Below are 21,686 nucleotides of genomic sequence, written 5' to 3'. Positions count from 1 at the left end.
AAAAATCATCTAATGGTGACATCTGTATAAAAGGGAATCTCCCTTATCCTGTACAGATTTCCTCTCACTTCCTGTCGTGTCTCTGGAACAGGAAGTGAAGGGAAATCTCCCCAACAGGACACAGGAATGTGACACCGGGTAACCCTCTCCAACTCCACCCAAAACTAAAAGAATGTCCGGATCCCTTTTAAATGTGTTCAGTAACCTTCCCTCCCCTTTGTGTGGGGATCCCCCCAATCCGTCATACAGTCCGGCTTGGGGGGGGGGGGCGTGTCCCCAATAACCCCCCAATCGGCTCCACGCCGTCTCTGCTCCACCCATAACCACCCCGCCAAGAAAAGACACGGAGGGTGAATGTTACTTTTTATTACATAAGATAGAAAACAAAGTCCTATAAAAGCATAGATCTCTTCTGTACAACTATACAACTTCACATCCGGCCGGGAACAGCGCAGGGGGCGGGGCTTGGGGGTCAGCTTATCGCTCAGGAGGGGCACAGGGGGCGGAGTTTGGGGGTCAGTTGATCATGCAGACCAAAAAGGAGGCGGCGTTTTGGGGTCATTTAATCGCTCATGCCAGGAAGAGTGCAGGGGGTCAGTTGATCCTTTAGGCCAGGAAGAGCCCAGGGGGCGGGGTTTGGGGGTCAGTTGATCGCTCAGACCAGGAAGAGCACTGGGGGTCAGTTGATCCTTTAGGCCAGGAAGAGCGCAGGGGGCGGGGTTTGGGGGTCAGTTGATCACTCAGGCCAGGAAGAGCGCAGGGGGCGGGGTTTGGGGGTCAGTTGATCACTCAGGCCAGGAAGAGTGCAGGGGGTGGGGTTTGGGGGTCAGTTGATCACTCAGGCCAGGAAGAGTGCAGGGGGTGGGGTTTGGGGGTCAGTTGATCACTCAGGCCAGGAAGAGTGCAGGGGCTGGGGTTTGGGGGTCAGTTGATCTCTCAAACCAGGAAGAGCACTGGGGGTCAGTTGATCCTTTAGGCCAGGAAGAGCCCAGGGGGCGGGGTTTGGGGGTCAGTTGATCGCTCAGACCAGGAAGAGCACTGGGGGTCAGTTGATCCTTTAGGCCAGGAAGAGCGCAGGGGGCGGGGTTTGAGGGTCAGTTGATCACTCAGGCCAGGAAGAGCGCAGGGGGTGGAGTTTTGATCACTTAGGCTGGGAAGAGCAAGGGGCGGGGTTTGAGGGTCATTTGATCACTCAGGCTGGGAAGAGAGCGAGGGTCGGGGTTTGGGGGTCAGTTGATCACTCAGGCCAGGAAGAGCGCAGGGGGTGGAGTTTTGATCACTCAGGCTGGGAAGAGCGCGAGGGGCGGGGTTTGGGGCTTGTCCAGCTCCGCCCACTCGGGGGTTGGCAGTTAGTGGTTTATACAGTGAATACTAAAGTCCTCTATAAATATTCTCTATAAAATCTGCGTATTTACATGTGTACATGTGGCCATGCGTCCTTCGTATTTACATGTGTACATGTGGCCATGCGTCCTTCGTATTTACATGTGTACATGTGGCCATGCGTCCTTCGTGCCGGCCCGGCACCACAATACTGTCATTGTTTCAGCTGCGCACTTATTGCTTTCATCTCATAGAGATTAGGGAGGAAGGTTGGGGGGGGGGGTCGGGGTGGAGATCTCTGCCCGCGAGACTCTGAGATATTGACCCCCCCACCATGGCGGTCAGTCTTGTGCCTGCACATGGGCGCAGCTGCTCGGAAAGTGCACCGTGGTCACGGTTCTTTGGCTACATACAAGCGCTATGAGTGTCATGGAGACGTTGCTTCTCTTTGGTCACATGACTCGTGTCTAGGCTCTGACGTTTGGCACTGGTCCAGTCCTGTCCAGCTGTATACAGTCCGGAATGTTTCATCACAGTCCAAGCACCAGGACTAAGGGGAGGAGGAGTCCAAAGATGAGGAGCGAGGCGGGTCTGCTGGTCGAATTCTGAGCGACGCTCTTCATGACTCCGGGAGGGTCGTCTGCTGGCCCATCTGTAGAGAGAAGAGGAGGCAAAAAGGTCTGAGACTTTGTCAGCTGGTGGAGGGCTGGGGGGTCAGGTAAGAGAAGATATGACCAACCAGAGGGGCCAGGGGTCAGGTAGAAGGACCTATGACCAACCAGGGGTCAGGTAGAAGGTAGAAGGACCTATGACCAACCAGGGGTCAGGTAGGAGGACGTATGACCAGCCAGAGGGGTTGGGGGTCAGGTAAGAGAAGATATGACCAACCAGAGGGGTCAGGTAGAAGGACTTATGCCCAACCAAGGGTCAGGTAGGAGGACGTATGACCAGCCAGAGGGGCCAGGGGTCAGGTAGAAGGACCAATGACCAACCATGGGTCAGGAAGGCGGATGTATGACCAGCCAGAGGGGCCAGAGGTCAGGTAGAAGGACCTATGACCAACCATGGGTCAGGAAGGAGGACGTATGACCAGCCAGAGGGGCCGGGGGTCAGGTAGGAGGACGTATGACCAGCCAGAGGGGTCAGGTAGAAGGACCTATGACCAACAATGGGTCAGGAAGGAGGACATATGACCAGCCAGAGGGGCCGGGGGTCAGGTAGGTGGACCTATGACCAGCCAGGGGTCAGGTAACAGGATGTATGACCAGCCAAAGGGGCCGGGGGTCAGGTAGGAGGACGTATGACCAGCCAGAGGGGTCAGGTAGAAGGACCTATGACCAACCATGGGTCAGGAAGGAGGACGTATGACCAGCCAGAGGGGCCAGGGGTCAGGTAGGTAGACCTATGACCAGCCAGGGGGGCCAGGGGTCAGGTAACAGGATGTATGACCAGCCAGAGGGGCCGGGGGTCAGGTAGGAGGACATATGATCAGCCAGGGGGGCCAAGGCCAGGCAGGAGGATGTATGACTAACTAGGGGGTCAGGTAGGATGTATGACTAACTAGGGGGTCTTATGACCAGCCAGAGGGGCGGGGGTCAGGTAGGAGGACATGTGACCAGCCAGAGAGCCAGGTAGGAGGACATGTGACCAGATGAAGGGCCAGGGATCAGGTTGGAGGACATATGATCAGCCAGGGGGGCCGGGGCCAGGCAGGAGGATGTATGACTAACTAGGGGGTCGGGGGTCAGGTAGGAGATCTTATGACCAGCCAGAGGGGCGGGGGTCAGGTAAGAGGACATGTGATCAGATGAAGAGCCATGGGTCATGTTGGAGGACAAATGAGCCAGGGGTCAGGTAGGAAGACAGGTAGGATGACCAGCTAGGGGTGGCGGGGGTCAAGTAAGAGGACATTTGACCAGTCAGAGAGGCCAGGGGTCAGGTACGAGAACGTATGACCAGCCAGAGGGGCCAGGGGTCAAGTAGAAGGACGTATGACCAGCCAGAAGGCCAGGGGTCAGGTAGGAGGACATGTGATCAGATGGAGGGGCTGGCTCATCACAAGCCCACAGAGATCCCACCACCCTGTAGGGTGTAGGAAACCCTCAGGTGGTTCCAGCATCTACCAAACCGTGAGATTTCAGTTCTGTGCGGAGTGTCCCTTTAACTTGCAGGGCCGGGCCAGTAACACGAAGGCTGAGGCTCGGCAGAAGGCCGGGGAGTGAACAGCTCAGCATCTGGATCTCATTGCTGGGATTGGGGCGGGATAGGGCGGCTGACATTGAGGGGTTCCCCCGGGGCCCACACTCCTACCCTGCTCTGATTACAGCAAACAGCAAAGCATGATGGGAACTTACCCGAGAGGACTCCGGATCGCGGGGTGTGGACGTTGGTGAGCGGCTCTTGAGCTGCGGAGACAAAGAGAGAAGTTTTCATATCGGCTCTCCTACATTAATCTGTGTAATTACAACATGTCAGGACACGTAGGGGTTAACAAAGGGGGAGGGGCCAGGTATTTGCCTGCATGCTGGAAAATCTCCGCTTTTTCACCCCCACATTCCCCCTATAGGATACAAAAACTCAGCTGAACCGCAGCAAGCTTTATTGATAGCAGAGAAGGTCAGACGGACATGTGACTCCACCCCTTGAGCGTTTGGCCCAATGGGCTTCACAACAGGAGGTTCTATGGGAATATTTTCCCATTCTTATCACGTCTGCCTGGAACAACCTGACCTCGGCTGAGTCACCGAACTATTGTCAGGCTGAATGATAGAAAAATCGTCTTCTGCAGGAGCTCCGTCTGGGAAATCACATGAGTAAACGGTATTGGAGCTGGCAGGAAACAACCACCACGTCTGGAGCCAGAACAATGTCTGGGGGAGGGGAGGATGGATCGGGGGCAGAGATTGGTCATTTAGGGATGCACTCCCCTTTAGGCACTTTGGTGCCCTGGCTGGGGATGAGAAGGTTGGGCGGCACGGCTGGGGTTCGGGAGATTGGCGGCCTGGCTTGGGATGGGTATGGTTGGTGTCCCTGCTCGGGATGGGGAGGTTGGTAGCCTGGATTGGAATGGGAAGGTTGGCGGCCTGGATTGGAATGGGAAGGTTGGCGGCTTGACTTGGGATGGGTATGGTTGGTGGCCTGGATTGGAATGGGAAGGTTGGCAGCCTGACTTGGGATGGGAAGGTTGGTGGCCTGGATTGGAATGGGAAGGTTGGCGGCTTGACTCGGGATGGGAAGGTTGGTGGCCTGGATTGGAATGGGAAGGTTGGTGGCCTGGATTGGAATGGGAAGGTTGGTGGCCTGGATTGGAATGGGAAGGTTGGTGGCCTGGATTGGAATGGGAAGGTTGGTGGCCTGGATTGGAATGGGAAGGTTGGTGGCCTGGCTCGAGATGGGAAGGTTAGCGGCCTGGATTGGGATGGGAAGGTTAGCGGCCTGCCTCGGTTGGTGGCCTGGCTGGAAATGGGAAGGTTGGCGGCCTGGCTGGGGATGGGGAGGTTGGCGGCCTGGCTGGGGATGGGGAGGTTGGCGGCCTGGCTCGGGATGGCACGGTTGGTGGCCTGGCTGAGGATGGGGAGGTTGGTGGCTTGGCATGGCACGGTTGGTGGCCCAGCTCGGGATGGGACGGTTGGTGTCCCTGCTCAGGATGGGAAGGTTGGTAGCCTGGATTGGAATGGGAAGGTTGGGGGCCTGGATTGGAATGGGAAGGTTGGTGGCCTGCCTCGGTTGGTGGCCTGGCTCGGGATGGGACGGTTGGTGTCCCGGCTCGGGATGGGAAGGATGGGTTGGTGGAACAGATTGGACACTTAGAATGCGTCGGTACAACAGTTCCAGACAGGAGCTTACAGAGTTCAGGAGCCAGTCAGTCTGATGTCATGGAGAAAGCTCAGATGTTGGTCATTTTTTAGGTGTTTTGGTGCTCCGACTCGCAGATCTCTCCAGACCGCGTGTAGTCTTCTCCCCCCCCCCCCCATTGTGGACAGAAGTCTGGGTACTTACTGTGTAGTCTTCTCCCCCCCCCCCCCTCCCTGTTGTGGACAGAAGTCTGGGTACTTACTGTATAGTCTCCCCCCCCCCCCCCCCCCATTATGGACAGAAGTCTGGTCACTTACTGTTTAGTCCCCCCCCCCCCCCCATTATGGACAGAAGTCTGGTCACTTACTGTTTAGTCCCCCCCCCCCCCCCCATTGTGGACAGAAGTCTGGTCACTTACTGTTTAGTCCCCCCCCCCCCCCCCCATTGTGGACAGAAGTCTGGTCACTTACTGTTTAGTCCCCCCCCCCCCCCCCATTGTGGACAGAAGTCTGGTCACTTACTGTTTAGTCCCCCCCCCCCCCCCATTGTGGACAGAAGTCTGGGTACTTACTGGCTTTGCCGGCCACGTGGACCTTCAGCTTGAGGCAGGACTCTCCGTGATGGTGGAAGGGTTTGGCTACAAAGAGAAGAGAATTTCACGGTGAGATAGAAGTCAGCAGCTGGAGGATGACCCCCACCCCTCCTCCGCCCCACACACAATGGACAATCTCCCAGCAGGAACCCCCCCCCTTTCACCCGCCTTCCCGAACTTGTTGTGCTGATTCCTGCGAAGAGGACCTGTCTGTACTATCCTGACACGCCCAACCAGACAGCGGCGGCGTCCTGTCCGTGCTTGCGCTGGGATGAGCCTTGCCGTGCCAGCTCAGACTCGTTCCCAGGAGAGCCGCCTCTGGAACAAAGGACGGGGATTACTCCACCGATCCCCCAAAACACAGCTGGGTGTACGCCCACAAATCCACTGTGTGAGGGAGAAACAACCCCCCCATATGTGAGGGAGAGACAACCCCCCCTTATAGAGGGAGAGACAACCCCCCATATAGAGAGACAACCCCCCATATGTGAGGGAGAGACAACCCCCCCTTATAGAGGGAGAGACAACCCCCCATATGTGAGAACCCCCCATATGTGAGGGAGAGACAACCCCCCATATGTGAGAAACAACCCCCCATATGTGAGAAACAACCACCCCATATGTGAGGGAGAGACAACCCCCCCATATGTGAGAAACAACCCCCCCATATGTGAGGGAGAGACAACCCCCCATATAGAGAGACAACCCCCCATATGTGAGGGAGAGACAACCCCCCATATAGAGAGACAACCCCCCATATGTGAGGGAGAGACAACCCCCCCTTATAGAGGGAGAGACAACCCCCCATATAGAGAGACAACCCCCCATATGTGAGGGAAAGACAACCCCCCCTTATAGAGGGAGAGACAACCCCCCATATGTGAGGGAGAGACAACCCCCCCTTATAGAGGGAGAGACAACCCCCCATATAGAGAGACAACCCCCCATATGTGAGGGAAAGACAACCCCCCCTTATAGAGGGAGAGACAACCCCCCATATGTGAGGGAGAGACAACCCCCCCTTATAGAGGGAGAGACAACCCCCCATATAGAGAGACAACCCCCCCTTATAGAGGGAGAGACAACCGCCCTTATAGAGGGAGAGACAACCCCCCATATGTGAGAACCCCCCCATATGTGAGGGAGAGACAACCCCCCCATATGTGAGGGAGAGACAACCCCCCCAGAACTTCCACCGAGCGACAATCCACCCCATAGACTTGTGTGCGGATCACAGGAGGCGCTTGTTGTGCTCACTGCTCGCCCTTCACCTGGAATCTTATCGATCGCTTCTCAAAGTCCAATCAGATAAGAGAAAATCAGGTTTTTTTCCTCCTTCACAGAATGAAATGAGGGCATTGACACCCACCCCACTGCAAGTGTCACCAATCATTTATCTTCCTGAACCCCCGTCACCCCATGGTGGACTCTGTCTCATAGGGTCTCCAGTCCTGAGATGTCCACATAGTTCTCAATGGAGCTGGGAACTCAGCACAGGGATGGTGGGAACCCCTCATAATGGGCACAGTAGGCATACAGACCCGGCAACTCAGCACAGGGATGGTGGGAACCCCTCATAATGGGCACAGCAGGCATACAGACCCGGGAACTCAGCACAGGGATGATGGGAACCCTTCATAATGAGCACAGGGATGGTGGGAACCCCTCATAATGGGCACAGCTGGTGTACAGACCCAGGAACTCAGCACAGGGATGGTGGGAATCTCTCATAATGAGCACAGGGATGGTGGGAATCCCCCATTTAATGTGCATTGAACCCCGACCTCCTTATCTTGGCGCCACTTACATATATAATAGTAGCTGTTTCCCTCCTTGAACTCTTTCCCAAGGCTAAAGGCGGTAAACTTCTGGAACTTTTCACGGAACTTCTCAGGCCCATGCGGGGCGAAGGGCTTGATGCACTCCCAGCGGACCTGGTTCTTGGAAAGCGGTTTGCAGGTTGTGTACTCCTCATAATCCACCAGGAATAGGGTGTAGCGTTCCACTGTTCTCCCCGGGACGTTCTCTTCCTCGTAGTGGGGGCACACGATGTCCAGGTAGTCGTTGAGTCTGACTTCTACCGAATAATCGTCCCACAGGAAGCTGCGGAGAGAGGAGAGACGTGATTGGTCAGTGGAAGGAGACAGAACCTATACCAGATTGGACCCCTTCAGGAAGAGAATTCCAAACTGGGCCCATCAAGAGCAGAGCCTATCCCCAACTAGAACCATCAAGAAGAGAGCCTATCCCCAACTAGAACCATCAAGAGGAGAGCCTATCCCCAACTAGAACCATCAAGAGGAAAGTCTGTCCCAAACTAGAACCATCAAGAGGAGAACCTATTCCAAACTGGCCCCTTCATGAGGAGAACCTATTCCAAACTGGACCATTCAAGAGGAGAGTCTGTCCTAAACTAGAACCATCAAGAGGAGACCCTGTCCTAAACTAGAACCATCAAGAGGAGAGCATATCCCAAACTAGAACCATCAAGAGGAGACCCTGTCCTAAACTAGAACCATCAAGAGGAGACCCTGTCCTAAACTAGAACCATCAAGAGGAGAGCATATCCCAAACTAGAACCATCAAGAGGAGACCCTGTCCTAAACTAGAACCATCAAGAGGAGAGCATATCCCAAACTAGAACCATCAAGAGGAGAGTATATCCCAAACTAGAACCATCAAGAGGAGACCCTGTCCTAAACTAGAACCATCAAGAGGAGAGCATATCCCAAACTAGAACCATCAAGAGGAGACCCTGTCCTAAACTAGAACCATCAAGAGGAGACCCTGTCCTAAACTAGAACCATCAAGAGGAGAGCCTATCCCAAACTAGAACCATCAAGAGGAGAGCCTATCCTAAACTAGAACCATCAAGAGGAGAGCCTATCCCCAACTAGAACCATCATGAGGAGAACCTATTCCAAACTGGACCCTTCATGAGGAGAACCTATTCCAAACTGGACCCTTCATGAGGAGAACCTATTCCAAACTGGACCCTTCATGAGGAGAACCTATTCCAAACTGGACCTTAGGAGAGGCCATGCCACCTCTTTATCTGCCCCCCTTATGGTTCGCTTTTGCTTGGTTCCTATGACCAGCCATTCTCAGCCAGGGTTCCTTCAGAGGTTTCTAGAGTTCCTTCATCTGTGGCTGAGTGACCTCCCATCTAAAGGTGCCTACATAATTCGGTGGGCAAGACCACTTGCCGGGTCAAATGCGTGATACCAGTGTTCTGTATAGTTGTCTGGATGGGGGGGCATGTTTCCCAATGATCCCCAATGGACTGGTGTTAGCAAGGGTCCCCTGACATAGCAAAATGATTTCATTGGTTCTCCTGGAGAGAAGTGGTTGAGAAAGGCTTCTCTAAGGTGAAGTCCACATGGACAGTATGGTTGACCCAAGGCCGTGGCCCCCTAGCGATACTTTGCGGTTCGTCTTTCTAAATGAGATATTTTGTAACAATTTTAGTAGAAGTTTATGGGCCCCGAAATATTCCAGCAACTCAACACGCAGATTGTGAGGTATGTGAATTATGAAAAGCGCGCACTGTTCCTGTAATCGGGATATTTGTGGCCCTTCCCGGAGCACGGAGCACAAAGCGCCCGTCATTCCAGAAGGGTTTCCTGCCATGTCATGCACAATGGCGCCTTGTACCCGATTACCACTCGGTATAAACATAGAACATCGTAAAATGATAAAAATGTGGCGGGACAGCGAGGGGCTCTCGGGGGCCACAGAGGGGATCCTTGTTGGTGGAAGAGTCAGCGGTACGGCTTCTGTCACATCAATGTGGACGGGACTTTGGTTTTGGCACTACTGCTGGGGTTCATCATTCTACCCAACTACTGATGGGGTTCATTCTACTGACACCCCACTACTGAAGGGGTTCATCATTCTACTGACACCCCAACTACTGATGGGGTTCGTCATTCTACTGACACCCCACTACTGAAGGGGTTCATCATTCTACCCAACTACTGATGGGGTTCATTCTACTGACACCCCACTACTGAAGGGGTTCATCATTCTACTGACACCCCAACTACTGATGGGGTTCGTCATTCTACTGACACCCCACTACTGAAGGGGTTCATCATTCTACTGACACCCCAACTACTGATGGGGTTCATCATTCTACCCAACTACTGATGGGGTTCATCATTCTACCCAACTACTGATGGGGTTCATTCTACTGACACCCCACTACTGAAGGGGTTCATCATTCTACTGACACCCCAACTACTGATGGGGTTCGTCATTCTACTGACACCCCACTACTGAAGGGGTTCATCATTCTACTGACACCCCAACTACTGATGGGGTTCATTCTACTGGCACCCCACTACTGAAGGGGTTCATCATTCTACTGACACCCCACTACTGAAGGGGTTCATCATTCTACTGACACCCCACTACTGAAGGGGTTCATCATTCTACTGACACCCCAACTACTGATGGGGTTCGTCATTCTACTGACACCCCACTACTGAAGGGGTTCATCATTCTACTGACACCCCAACTACTGATGGGGTTCATTCTACTGGCACCCCACTACTGAAGGGGTTCACCATTCTACTGACACCCCACTACTGATGGGGTTCATTCTACTGGCACCCCACTACTGAAGGGGTTCATCATTCTACTGACAGCCCACTACTGATGGGGTTCACCATTCTACTGACACCCCACTACTGAAGGGGTTCATCATTCTACTGACACCCCAACTACTGATGGGGTTCATTCTACTGGCACCCCACTACTGAAGGGGTTCACCATTCTACTGACACCCCACTACTGATGGGGTTCATTCTACTGGCACCCCACTACTGAAGGGGTTCATCATTCTACTGACACCCCACTACTGAAGGGGTTCATCATTCTACTGACACCCCAACTACTGATGGGGTTCATTCTACTGACACCCCACTACTGAAGGGGTTCATCATTCTACTGACACCCCACTACTGAAGGGGTTCATCATTCTACTGACACCCCACTACTGATGGGGTTCGACATTTTACCGACACTCCTCTACTGATGGGGTTCATCATTCTACTGACACCCCAACTACTGATGGGGTTCAACATTCTGACACCCCACTACTGATGGGCTTCAACATTCTGACACCCCACTACTGATGGGCTTCACCATTCTACTGACACCCCACTACTGATGGGGTTCATCGTTATACTGACCCCCCACTACTGATGGGGTTTGACATTTTACCGACACTACTGATGGGGTTCAACATTCTGACACCCCACTACTGATGGGGTTCACCATTCTGACACCCCACTACTGATGGGTTATCGTTCTACTGACCCCCCACTACTGATGGGGTCACCATTCTACTGACATCCCCCTACTGATGGGGTCACCATTCTACTGACATCCCCCTACTGATGGGGTCACCATTCTACTGACACCCCCCTACTGATGGAATTCACTGTCCTACTGACACCCCCTTACTGATGGGGTTCAAAGTTCTACTGACACCCCTCTACTGATAGGATTTACTGTTGTACAGTCATCCCTCTACTGATGGGGTTCATTGTTCTACTGACACCCCCCTACTGATGGAATTCACTGTCCTACTGACACCCCCCTACTGATGGAATTCACTGTCCTACTGACACCCCCTTACTGATGGGGTTCACTGTTGTACTGACACCCCCCTACTAATGGGGTTCACTGTCCTACAGACACCCCCTACTGATGAGGTTCACTGTCCTACTGACACCCCCCTACTGATGGGGTTCACTGTCCTACAGACACCCCCTACTGATGAGGTTCACTGTCCTACAGACACCCCCTACTGATGGGGTTCATTGTTCTCCTGACACCCCCTTACTGATGGGGTTCACTGTCCTACAGACACCCCCTACTGATGGGGTTCACTGTCCTACTGACACCCCCTTACTGATGGGGTTCATTGTTCTCCTGACACCCCCTTTACTGATGGGGTTCACCATTCAGGGACCCCAGGGGCTCCGTGATCCATCAGACGTATGTTTTGTGAGGAGCACACGTATGTTTTATGAGGAGCACACGTATGTTTTGCGAGGAGCACACGTATGTTTTGCGAGGAGCACACGTATGTTTTGCGAGGAGCACACGTATGTTTTGTTCCGGGAACTATGTGGAATTTTTGTGTTTTGGCAAGTCAGGATGTTCCTGCGCAATCTCATAGCTTGGGGCCACCAGCCGTGACCCCGGGGCATTGAAAGTCCTACGTGGGGGTGAGTCAGTCAGGAGGAAGGCGCTGGCAGAGTTAATCGCTGTACGCAGTGTCAGGTGGGAATAGCCGCCTCGCCCTGACACTTGCGCAATGTTCAGCTCACACTCAAGTCTGGAGGATTTGGAGAATTTCTACTCCTACACTGAGCACAGATCAAGAGGACCTGTCATTGGGAGCCAGAAAATTCCACCCAAGGCTCGCCAGGCATTATGGCCATCCGGCGCTTCAACAGTCATACTACCGGAGGTCTGGTGACAAAATATCAGCCCCTAGTATGTAGGACGGGTCCTCTTCCACCCGCTGCTCCCCGCCGTAGACCCGGCGTCTTGGCCCCGGTGAGCCTGGTGTCAATCTAAGCAGTTGGTTCCTGTCAGCCCCAGGGTGTCACACATCCTCATTAACCCCAATCCCCCCAGCAGACAGACTGGCTCCACTCCACACTGATCCTGTCACAAGGTCAGACCATGAAAGGGGCCGGGGCCCAGGGGACCTGGGGGCCACAACGCCTCTGACACCTGGAAATCTTGCCTAGACACTGCAGTGAAATGGGAGACGCCGAGAGCCCCCCTTTCCTTTTCCTCTATCAGCATCTTCTGAAAAGCCTTCGGTGTCATCTCCGTCCCCCACTCCTCTTCCACATGAACCCCGTCCTCTGCTCCTCTGTCTGCCACATGAACCCCGTCCTCTGCCCCTCTGTCTGCCACATGAACCCCGTCCTCTGCCCCTCTGTCACATGAACCCCATCCTCTGCCCTTCTGTCTGCCACATGAACCCCGTCCTCTGCTCCTCTGTCACATGAACCCCATCCTCTGCCCTTCTGTCTGCCACATGAACCCCGTCCTCTGCCCCTCTGTCACATGAACCCCATCCTCTGCCCTTCTGTCTGCCACATGAACCCCGTCCTCTGCCCCTCTGTCACATGAACCCCATCCTCTGCCCTTCTGTCTGCCACATGAACCCCGTCCTCTGCTCCTCTGTCACATGAACCCCGTCCTCTGCCCCTCTGTCTGTCACATGAACCCCGTCCTCTGCCCCTCTGTCTGTCACATGAACCCCGTCCTCTGCTCCTCTGTCTGTCACATGAACCCCGTCCTCTGCCCCTCTGTCACATGAACCCCATCCTCTGCCCCTCTGTCTGCCACATGAACCCCGTCCTCTGCTCCTCTGTCACATGAACCCCATCCTCTGCCCCTCTGTCTGCCACATGAACCCCGTCCTCTGCCCCTCTGTCACATGAACCCCGTCCTCTGCCCCTCTGTCACATGAACCCCGTCCTCTGCCCCTCTGTCACATGAACCCCGTCCTCTGCTCCTCTGTCTGTCACATGAACCCCGTCCTCTGCTCCTCTGTCTGTCACATGAACCCCGTCCTCTGCCCCTCCGTCTGCCACATGAACCCCGTCCTCTGCCCCTCTGTCTGCCACATGAACCCCGTCCTCTGCCCCTCTGTCACATGAACCCCGTCCTCTGCCCCTCTGTCTGCCACATGAACCCCGTCCTCTGCCCCTCTGTCACATGAACCCCGTCCTCTGCCCCTCCGTCTGCCACATGAACCCCGTCCTCTGCCCCTCCGTCTGTCGCATGAACCCCGTCCTCTGCCACATGAACCCCGTCCTCTGCCCCTCCGTCTGCCACATGAACCCCGTCCTCTGCCCCTCCGTCTGTCGCATGAACCCCGTCCTCTGCCACATGAACCCCGTCCTCTGCCCCTCCGTCTGCCACATGAACCCCGTCCTCTGCCCCTCCGTCTGCCACATGAACCCCGTCCTCTGCCCCTCTGTCTGTCGCATGAACCCCGTCCTCTGCCACATGAACCCCGTCCTCTGCCCCTCTGTCTGCCACATGAACCCCGTCCTCTGCCCCTCTGTCTGCCACATGAACCCCGTCCTCTGCCCCTCTGTCACATGAACCCCGTCCTCTGCCCCTCCGTCTGCCACATGAACCCCGTCCTCTGCCCCTCCGTCTGTCGCATGAACCCCGTCCTCTGCCACATGAACCCCGTCCTCTGCCCCTCTGTCTGTCACATGAACCCCATCCTCTGCCCCTCTGTCTGTCACATGAACCCCATCCTCTGCCCCTCCGTCTGCCACATGAACCCCGTCCTCTGCCCCTCTGTCTGCCACATGAACCCCGTCCTCTGCCCCTCTGCCACATGAACCCCGTCCTCTGCCCCTCTGCCACATGAACCCCCCACTTCTCTTCTCCCCCCAACACTTTCTTTTCTCTCCTCTGTATCTTCTCTTTTCTGTTCTCTCACCTCTGTCTCCTCTCCCCTCCTCTGTCTTCTCTCCCTCTTCTCTCTTCTCTGTCTCTTCTTTTACTTCTTCCCCCCTCTCTACTCTCTTCTCCCTCCTGTCCATCCTCTGTTCTCTTCTCTCTCTTCTTCCTCCACCACTTCTATTTTCTCCTCTCTGCCTTCTCTCTCTCCTTCCTCTGTCTCATCTCTCCCTCCTTCTCCTCTTGCCTCCTCCTCTCTCCTTTCCCTCCTCTTCTCCCCCTCCTCTCCTCTCCCTCCTCTCCTCTCCCTCCTGCTCTCCTCTTCCTCCTTCTCTCTCCTCCTCTCCTCTTCTCTCCTCTCCCTCCTTCTCTCCTCTCCTCTCTCCTTCCCTCTCCTTCTCTCCTCTTCTCTCCTCCCTCCTTCCCTCTCCTCCTCTCCCTCCTTCTCTCCTCTTCTCTCCTCTCTTCTCCTCTCCCTCCTTCCCTCTCCTCCTCTCCCTCCTTCTCTCCTCTCTTCTCCTCTCCCTCCTTCCCTCTCCTCCTCTCCCTCCTTCTCTCCTCTCTTCTCCTCTCCCTCCTTCTCTCCTCTCCTCTCTTCTCCTCTCCCTCCTTCCCTCTCCTCCTCTCCTCTTCTCTCTCTCTTCTTTTGTTCTCTCTCCTGTAACTTTTTCTTCCTTACATTGATTCTTATTCCCCAGTTTCTCCTCTCTCTCCCTTCTCCTCTGTCTCTTTTCTTCCCTCCCCCCCCCCCTACTTCTCTCCTCTAACTTTTCCTTCTATACTCTAATCCTCCTTCCTCTTCTCTCTCCGGGCCCTTCACCCCCTCCCCCGGGGCCCTCAGTATTTGGGTGCTCATGCCTCTCCCTCTCTCTGCCCCATAGAACATACAGAATAGAAGTCACATCATTAAGGAGGCTGAAAGAAGATGGCGATGAGCGCGGCCATTCATGCAGGCCGTGTTTAAATGTTAATTCCCTCTAATTGAGGAGCCGCTGGTCCAACAAACACCAACCCCCCCCCCCCCCCCACCCGGCTGCACCATTCATGGCGGGGTGAGCAGGGACTTCTTTTCCTGCAATGCCCTGCATGTGTCCACCATGGACCCCCCAGGAACTGGCACAGCCACCTTTGCCGAGAGGCCGCTCCCTGCCTGGATGTCCCTGTTGTGGTGGTTGGGGGAGGGGGGCTATGCAGGTTATCCCAGCTGGAATGCAGCCGCGGCACGCACAGAGCACCTGGACTGCCATCATTATGTCTCTGCTGTCATCTCTGGACACGAAACGGACACCTGCGTCTGTCCAAGACGGGGGAAGGGGGGCGCTCAGGGCGGAGGGCCAACAAACACAACATTCAGATGATTCCATTTATTCTACAACCACAATTCATCCACCAAATGGTACCATTGTGAACGGTTACTCCACCCAACCTGGAATCAGGATGGATGGTGGCAGGGGTCACGTTACCAAAACCTGACGTCACCTTTGGATGAAGTTTGCTCTAGTTTTGGTGGTCTGTGTGGAGTCTGTAGTCATTGTGTTTTGGGTGGCTTCTGGGAAATAAACCCCCCCCCCCATTTATTCTCTCTCCAGGAACATTCCTCCATCTCAGTTGGTGGTTCTCTATTGTGCCAAATTGACCCCTCAGCTCCAGTGACTTCTCTGACCAGGAAAGTTCAGGAGAAGTTTCTGCTCAGGGTGGAGGCCAAGTCCTGTTGGTCTAGTTTTGGTAGTGTTTGTGTTTTGGGTGGATTCTGGAAAATAATCCCCCCCACCCCACTTATTCTCTCTCCAGGGACTTCCCTCCACCACCATCAGTGGTTCTCCGTTTGTGCCGGATTGACCCCTCAGCTCCAGTGACAACTCTTCTGACCAGGAAGGTTCAGGAGAAGTTTCTGCTCGGGGTGGAGGCCGAGCCCTTGTGGTCTAGTTTTGGTAGTCTGTGTGGAGTCTATAGTGTTTGTGTTTTGGGTGGCTTCTGGGAAATGATCCTCCCACCCCACTTATTCTCTCTCCAGGGACTTCTCTCCACCACCATCAGTAGTTCTCCGTTTGTGCCGGATTGACCCCTCAGCTCCAGTGACAACTCTTCTGACCAGGGAAGTTCAGGAGAAGTTGTTGCTGTGGTGGAAGTCGAGCCCTTGTGGTCTAGTTTTGGTAGTTGATGTGGAGACTATAGTGTTTGTGTTTTGGGTGGCTTCTGGGAAATGATCCCCCCCACCCCACCCCACTTATTCTCTCTCCAGGGACTTCCCTCCACCACCATGAGCAGTTCTCCATTTGTGCCGGAATGACCCCTCAGCTCAACTCTTCTGGCCAGGGAAGTTCAGGAGAAGTTGTTGCTGTGGTGGAAGTCGAGCCCTTGTGGTCTAGTTTTGGTAGTTGATGTGGAGACTATAGTGTTTGTGTTTTGGGTGGCTTCTGGGAAATGATCCCCCCCACCCCACTTATTGTCTCTCCAGGGACTTCCCTCCACCACCATCAGTGGTTCTCCATTGTGGCAGATTGTCACCTCAGCTCCAGTGACAACTCTTCTGACCAGGAAAGTTCAGGAGACGTTTTTGCTCGGGGTGGAGGCCAAGTCCTTGTGGTCTGGTTTTGGTAGTCTGTGTGGAGTCTATAGTGTGTGTGTTTTGGGTGGATTCTGGGAAATTATCCCCCCCCCCCCACTCAGCTTGTTCTCTCTCCAAGGACTTCCCTCCACCACCATGAGCAGTTCTCCGTTTGTGCCGGATTGACCCCTCAGCTCCAGTGACAACTCTTCTGACCAGGGAAGTTCTGGAGAAGTTGTTGCTGGGGGTGGAGGCCGAGCCCTTGTTGTTTTGGCAGAGTGTGTTTGGAGCGCTGCCACGCGAGGAGAGGGGAGCGCAGGGTAGGAGCACGTAATCCGGCGTTAATCATTTACTGGCCCCGATAGCGGGACGGCCTCGAAGGCGACGTGTGAGTTTAGGCTCCGCTCCCGGCCAGGCCCCAAATCTCTTGTTTGCTTTCTTTTTTTTTGTATTAGTGAGACCCGCATTGTGCCGGAGGCTCCCCGTGTACAGCCCAGCGTATTGTCTCCAGACGCGGGGAGGGGACGCCACGAACAGCGCCCTTTTGTTCTCCCCGTTCGTGTCACCCTAATGAAGGCCCATTAAAAAGCACAAGTGGCACTCCATAGCGTGGAAGACTCTTCTCCTCTGTTATCATTGGCGTGACATCTGACGGTCCGGGAGCCATATTGTGGCCGGGAAAAGTCTTTCCCAATCCGTGCGCACACCGCCAGCGCCCACATTTCACTTGTGTGGTATAGACGTTGGCACCGCGCAAATAAACACCCCCCCCCCCCACCTCCGATTCCCGACATCCACACACTTTCCCACACTTCCCACCATCTCCGCTCCCTTCCTGTGTGCCGTGGCAGCGCCTGCCGCAGTCTTGTGATCTCCCGCCATTCTATAAGGGGCCTCCGTTCACATCTGGTGCGTCGCGCTTGTGGTGCCGGCAATTGGTAATGAAACCGGAACATGGCTGAGAAACGCGCGTTACGTCACCCGAAAAATGAGCCGCAAAAAAAATGCACAAAGCTCGCCATCAGAACCGGTCCAGGAGCTGCTTTTGGTGTGTTTGTCGCGTGTCGGAACCTGCAAGTGAGGGGGCGGCCCTGTGCTGTCGCCTGAAATACGCGCCTTACCCCAACGGTGTGAATGGGGCCCTACCAGCGCCCAGGTGTGAATGGGGCCCTACCAGCGCCCAGGTGTGAATGGGGCCCTACCAGCGCCCAGGTGTGAATGGGGCCCTACCAACGCTCAGGTGTCAATGGGGCCCTACCAACGCTCAGGTGTCAATGGGGCCCTACCAACGCCCAGGTGTGAATGGGGCCCTACCAACGCTCAGGTGTCAATGGGGCCCTACCAACGCTCAGGTGTGAATGGGGCCCTATTGTCATTCTGCTCCCTTCACCCAGAATTCATCCTCTGGTGCCCTCTCCTCACCCTGCATCTCTGTGCACCCCTCACCCCCTATACCTGCACCCCTCACCCCCTATACCTGCACCCCTCACCTCCTATACCTGCACCCCTCACCTCCTATACCTGCACCCCTCACCCCCTATACCTGCACCCCTCACCCCCTATACCTGCACCCCTCACCCCCTATACCTGCACCCCTCACCCCCTATACCTGCACCCCTCACCTCCTATACCTGCACCCCTCACCTCCTATACCTGCACCCCTCACCCCCTATACCTGCACCCCTCACCCCCTATACCTGCACCCCTCATCCCCTATACCTGCACCCCTCACCCCCTATACCTGCACCCCTCATCCCATTTCCCCCCACATGTCTCACCCTGATTATCCCCCCCCTCTTGCCCCGTATATCTCGCCCTCGCCCCGTATCACCCTCTGTACACAGACAGGTCTGCTCAGCTCTCTGTATTCTTATGAACTGGTCCTTCCACTTCTCACCCAGTGACTCCGCACAGTAACCTGACCTCCCCCACCACCTGATCCGCAGAGAACCCTCACCGGGACGCCTTCCCTCTGCCAGCTGCATGTTTGTGTGCAGAACCCGGGGCAACCAATCAGCAGGCAGCTTTCATTCTCCTGAGATTAAGTGATAAATAGCAAGCTCTGATTGGATGCTTTGGGCTTCATCTGACACCCTCACAGACTAGGTGCAGTGACACTGATTGGAGGATGCAGCTCATGCCGGAGCGGAGCGGGGAGGACAGGGGCAGGGGGCAGATCATGCAGGGAGGACAGGGGCAGGGGGCAGATCATGCAGGGAGGACAGAGGCAGGGGGCAGATCATGCAGGGAGGACAGAGGCAGGGGGCAGATCATGCAGGGAGGACAGAGGCAGGGGGCAGATCATGCAGGGAGGACAGAGGCAGGGGGCAGATCATGCAGGGAGGACAGAGGAAGGGGGCAGATCATGCAGGGAGGACAGAGGCAGGGGGCAGATCATGCAGGGAGGACAGAGGCAGGGGGCAGATCATGCAGGGAGGACAGGGGCAGGGGCAGATCATGCAGGGAGGACAGAGGAAGGGGGCAGATCATGCAGGGAGGACAGAGGCAGGGGCAGATCATGCAGGGAGGACAGAGGCAGGGGCAGCTCATGCAGGAGCAGAGCAGGGAAGAGGGTGACCTGGGATCTGGGAATGTATTGTGATCTCTCGGTTTCTGTGCAGCGCTGGGAACCTGGCGTGAGCTGCAGCAGGGGAGTGGCAGGGATTGTCCTGGCAGGCCTGCCTGTTGTTTTGGCTGCGAGGGGTGCAGATAAACCCGTCACCTGACTGCATCCTTCTACCTGCTTATTACCGCCATCCATCCGTCAGTACAGTGCCCCCCCCCCATCCACCGTCCATCCAGGGTTACTATGACTGCGGCTCTGTACACACAGCCTGGCACGGTGCCCGGGGTGGGGGGGGGGGGGGGAGGTCTACTCCAGCCTGAGAAAGGAAAGAGGAGCCGGGAGGTTTCCTGAGCAGATTTCCTGCAGGAAAAAAACAGGACGCGCTTACCACCCCAATCTACTCCGCACTGTACCTTCCTGATGTTTACCAACATCAACCGCTATGGGGTGCCTCTGTACTACGCCGCGTACTGCCGGAGTGCCCCCATACTACACCACGTACAGCCGGAGTGCCTCCTTATTACACCGCGTACAGCCGGAGTGCCTCCTTATTACACCGCGTACAGCCGGAGTGCCTCCTTATTACACCGCGTACAGCCGGAGTGCCTCCTTATTACACCTCGTACAGCCGGAGTGCCTCCTTATTACACCGCGTACAGCCGGAGTGCCCCCATACTACACCGCGTACAGCCGGAGTGCCCCCATACTACACCGCGTACAGCCGGAGTGCCCCCATACTACACCGCGTACAGCCGGAGTGCCTCCTTATTACACTGCGTACAGCCCGAGTGCCTCCTTATTACACTGCGTACAGCCGGAGTGCCCCCATACTGTGCCGCGTACAGCCGGAGTGCCTCCTTATTACACCGCGTACAGCCGGAGTGCCCCCATACTACACCGCGTACAGCCGGAGTGCCCCCATACTACACCGCGTACAGCCCGAGTGCCCCCATACTACACCGCGTACAGCCCGAGTGCCCCCATACTACACCGCGTACAGCCCGAGTGCCTCCTTATTACACCGCGTACAGCCGGAGTGCCCCCATACTACACCGCGTACAGCCCGAGTGCCTCCTTATTACACCGCGTACAGCCCGAGTGCCTCCTTATTACACCGCGTACAGCCGGAGTGCCCCCATACTACACCGCGTACAGCCCGAGTGCCCCCATACTACACCGCGTACAGCCGGAGTGCCCCCATACTACACCGCGTACAGCCCGAGTGCCCCCATACTACACCGCGTACAGCCCGAGTGCCCCCATACTACACCGCGTACAGCCGGAGTGCCCCCATACTACACCGCGTACAGCCCGAGTGCCCCCATACTACACCGCGTACAGCACGAGTGCCTCCTTATTACACCGCGTACAGCCGGAGTGCCCCCATACTACACCGCGTACAGCCCGAGTGCCCCCATACTACACCGCGTACAGCCGGAGTGCCCCCATACTACACCGCGTACAGCCCGAGTGCCTCCTTATTACACCGCGTACAGCCCGAGTGCCCCCATACTACACCGCGTACAGCCCGAGTGTCTCCTTATTACACCGCGTACAGCCGGAGTGCCTCCTTATTACACCGCGTACAGCCGGAGTGCCTCCTTATTACACCGCGTAGAGCCGGAGTGTGAGAATGTACTCATGGTAGGATGGCGGTGGTGAGCGGAGCTGGGTGTACTCATGGTGGGATGGCGGGGGTGAGCGGAGCTGGGTGTACTCATGGTGGGATGGAGGTGAGCGGAGCTGGGTGTACTCATGGTGGGATGGAGGTGAGCGGAGCTGGGTGTACTCATGGTGGGATGGAGGTGGTGAGCGGAGCTGGGTGTACTCATGGTAGGATGGCGGTGGTGAGCGGAGCTGGGTGTACTCATGGTGGGATGGAGGTGGTGAGCGGAGCTGGGTGTACTCATGGTGGGATGGAGGTGAGCGGAGCTGGGTGTACTCATGGTGGGATGGAGGTGAGCGGAGCTGGGTGTACTCATGGTGGGATGGAGGTGAGCGGAGCTGGGTGTACTCATGGTGGGATGGAGGTGAGCGGAGCTGGGTGTACTCATGGTAGGATGGCGGTGGTGAGCGGAGCTGGGTGTACTCATGGTGGGATGGCGGGGGTGAGCGGAGCTGGGTGTACTCATGGTGGGATGGAGGTGAGCGGAGCTGGGTGTACTCATGGTGGGATGGAGGTGGTGAGCGGAGCTGGGTGTACTCATGGTGGGATGGAGGTGGTGAGCGGAGCTGGGTGTACTCATGGTGGGATGGAGGTGAGCGGAGCTGGGTGTACTCATGGTGGGATGGAGGTGGTGAGCAGAGCTGGGTGTACTCATGGTGGGATGGAGGTGAGTGGAGCTGGGTGTACTCATGGTGGGATGGAGGTGAGCGGAGCTGGGTGTACTCATGGTGGGATGGAGGTG

General features: G+C 55.8%; 1 protein-coding gene across 1 annotated transcript; it reads right to left on the bottom strand.

The window, feature by feature from the left end:
• Positions 1–351: 351 nt before the first annotated feature.
• EFNA1 (ephrin A1) lies at positions 352–19,469 on the bottom strand. The gene is made up of 5 exons (XM_089667435.1): positions 19,464–19,469; positions 7,518–7,860; positions 5,690–5,755; positions 3,678–3,728; positions 352–1,975 (listed from the first exon to the last, which is right to left on the bottom strand). The coding sequence occupies exons 1-5, from the start codon at positions 19,467–19,469 to the stop codon at positions 1,854–1,856; spliced, it is 588 nt and encodes a 195-aa protein (XP_089523561.1). The 3' UTR covers positions 352–1,853.
• Positions 19,470–21,686: the final 2,217 nt, after the last annotated feature.

This window comes from Staurois parvus, unplaced genomic scaffold, assembly GCF_062004578.1.
Source record: "Staurois parvus isolate SC_StPar_1 unplaced genomic scaffold, SC_StPar_1.0 ptg003251l, whole genome shotgun sequence".
Taxonomy (NCBI): domain Eukaryota; kingdom Metazoa; phylum Chordata; class Amphibia; order Anura; family Ranidae; genus Staurois; species Staurois parvus.
The sequence above is the reverse complement of the archived record's forward strand: the minus strand, read 5'-3'. Positions and strand labels throughout refer to the sequence as shown.

Coding starts and splice junctions, on each gene's coding strand:
- EFNA1 (XM_089667435.1), bottom strand. Junction 5,756..7,517: donor AAACAGCTACTATTATATAT/GTAAGTGGCGCC, acceptor TTCTCTTTGTAG/CCAAACCCTTCCACCATCAC. Junction 1,976..3,677: donor GCGATCCGGAGTCCTCTCGG/GTAAGTTCCCAT, acceptor TTCTCTCTACAG/ATGGGCCAGCAGACGACCCT.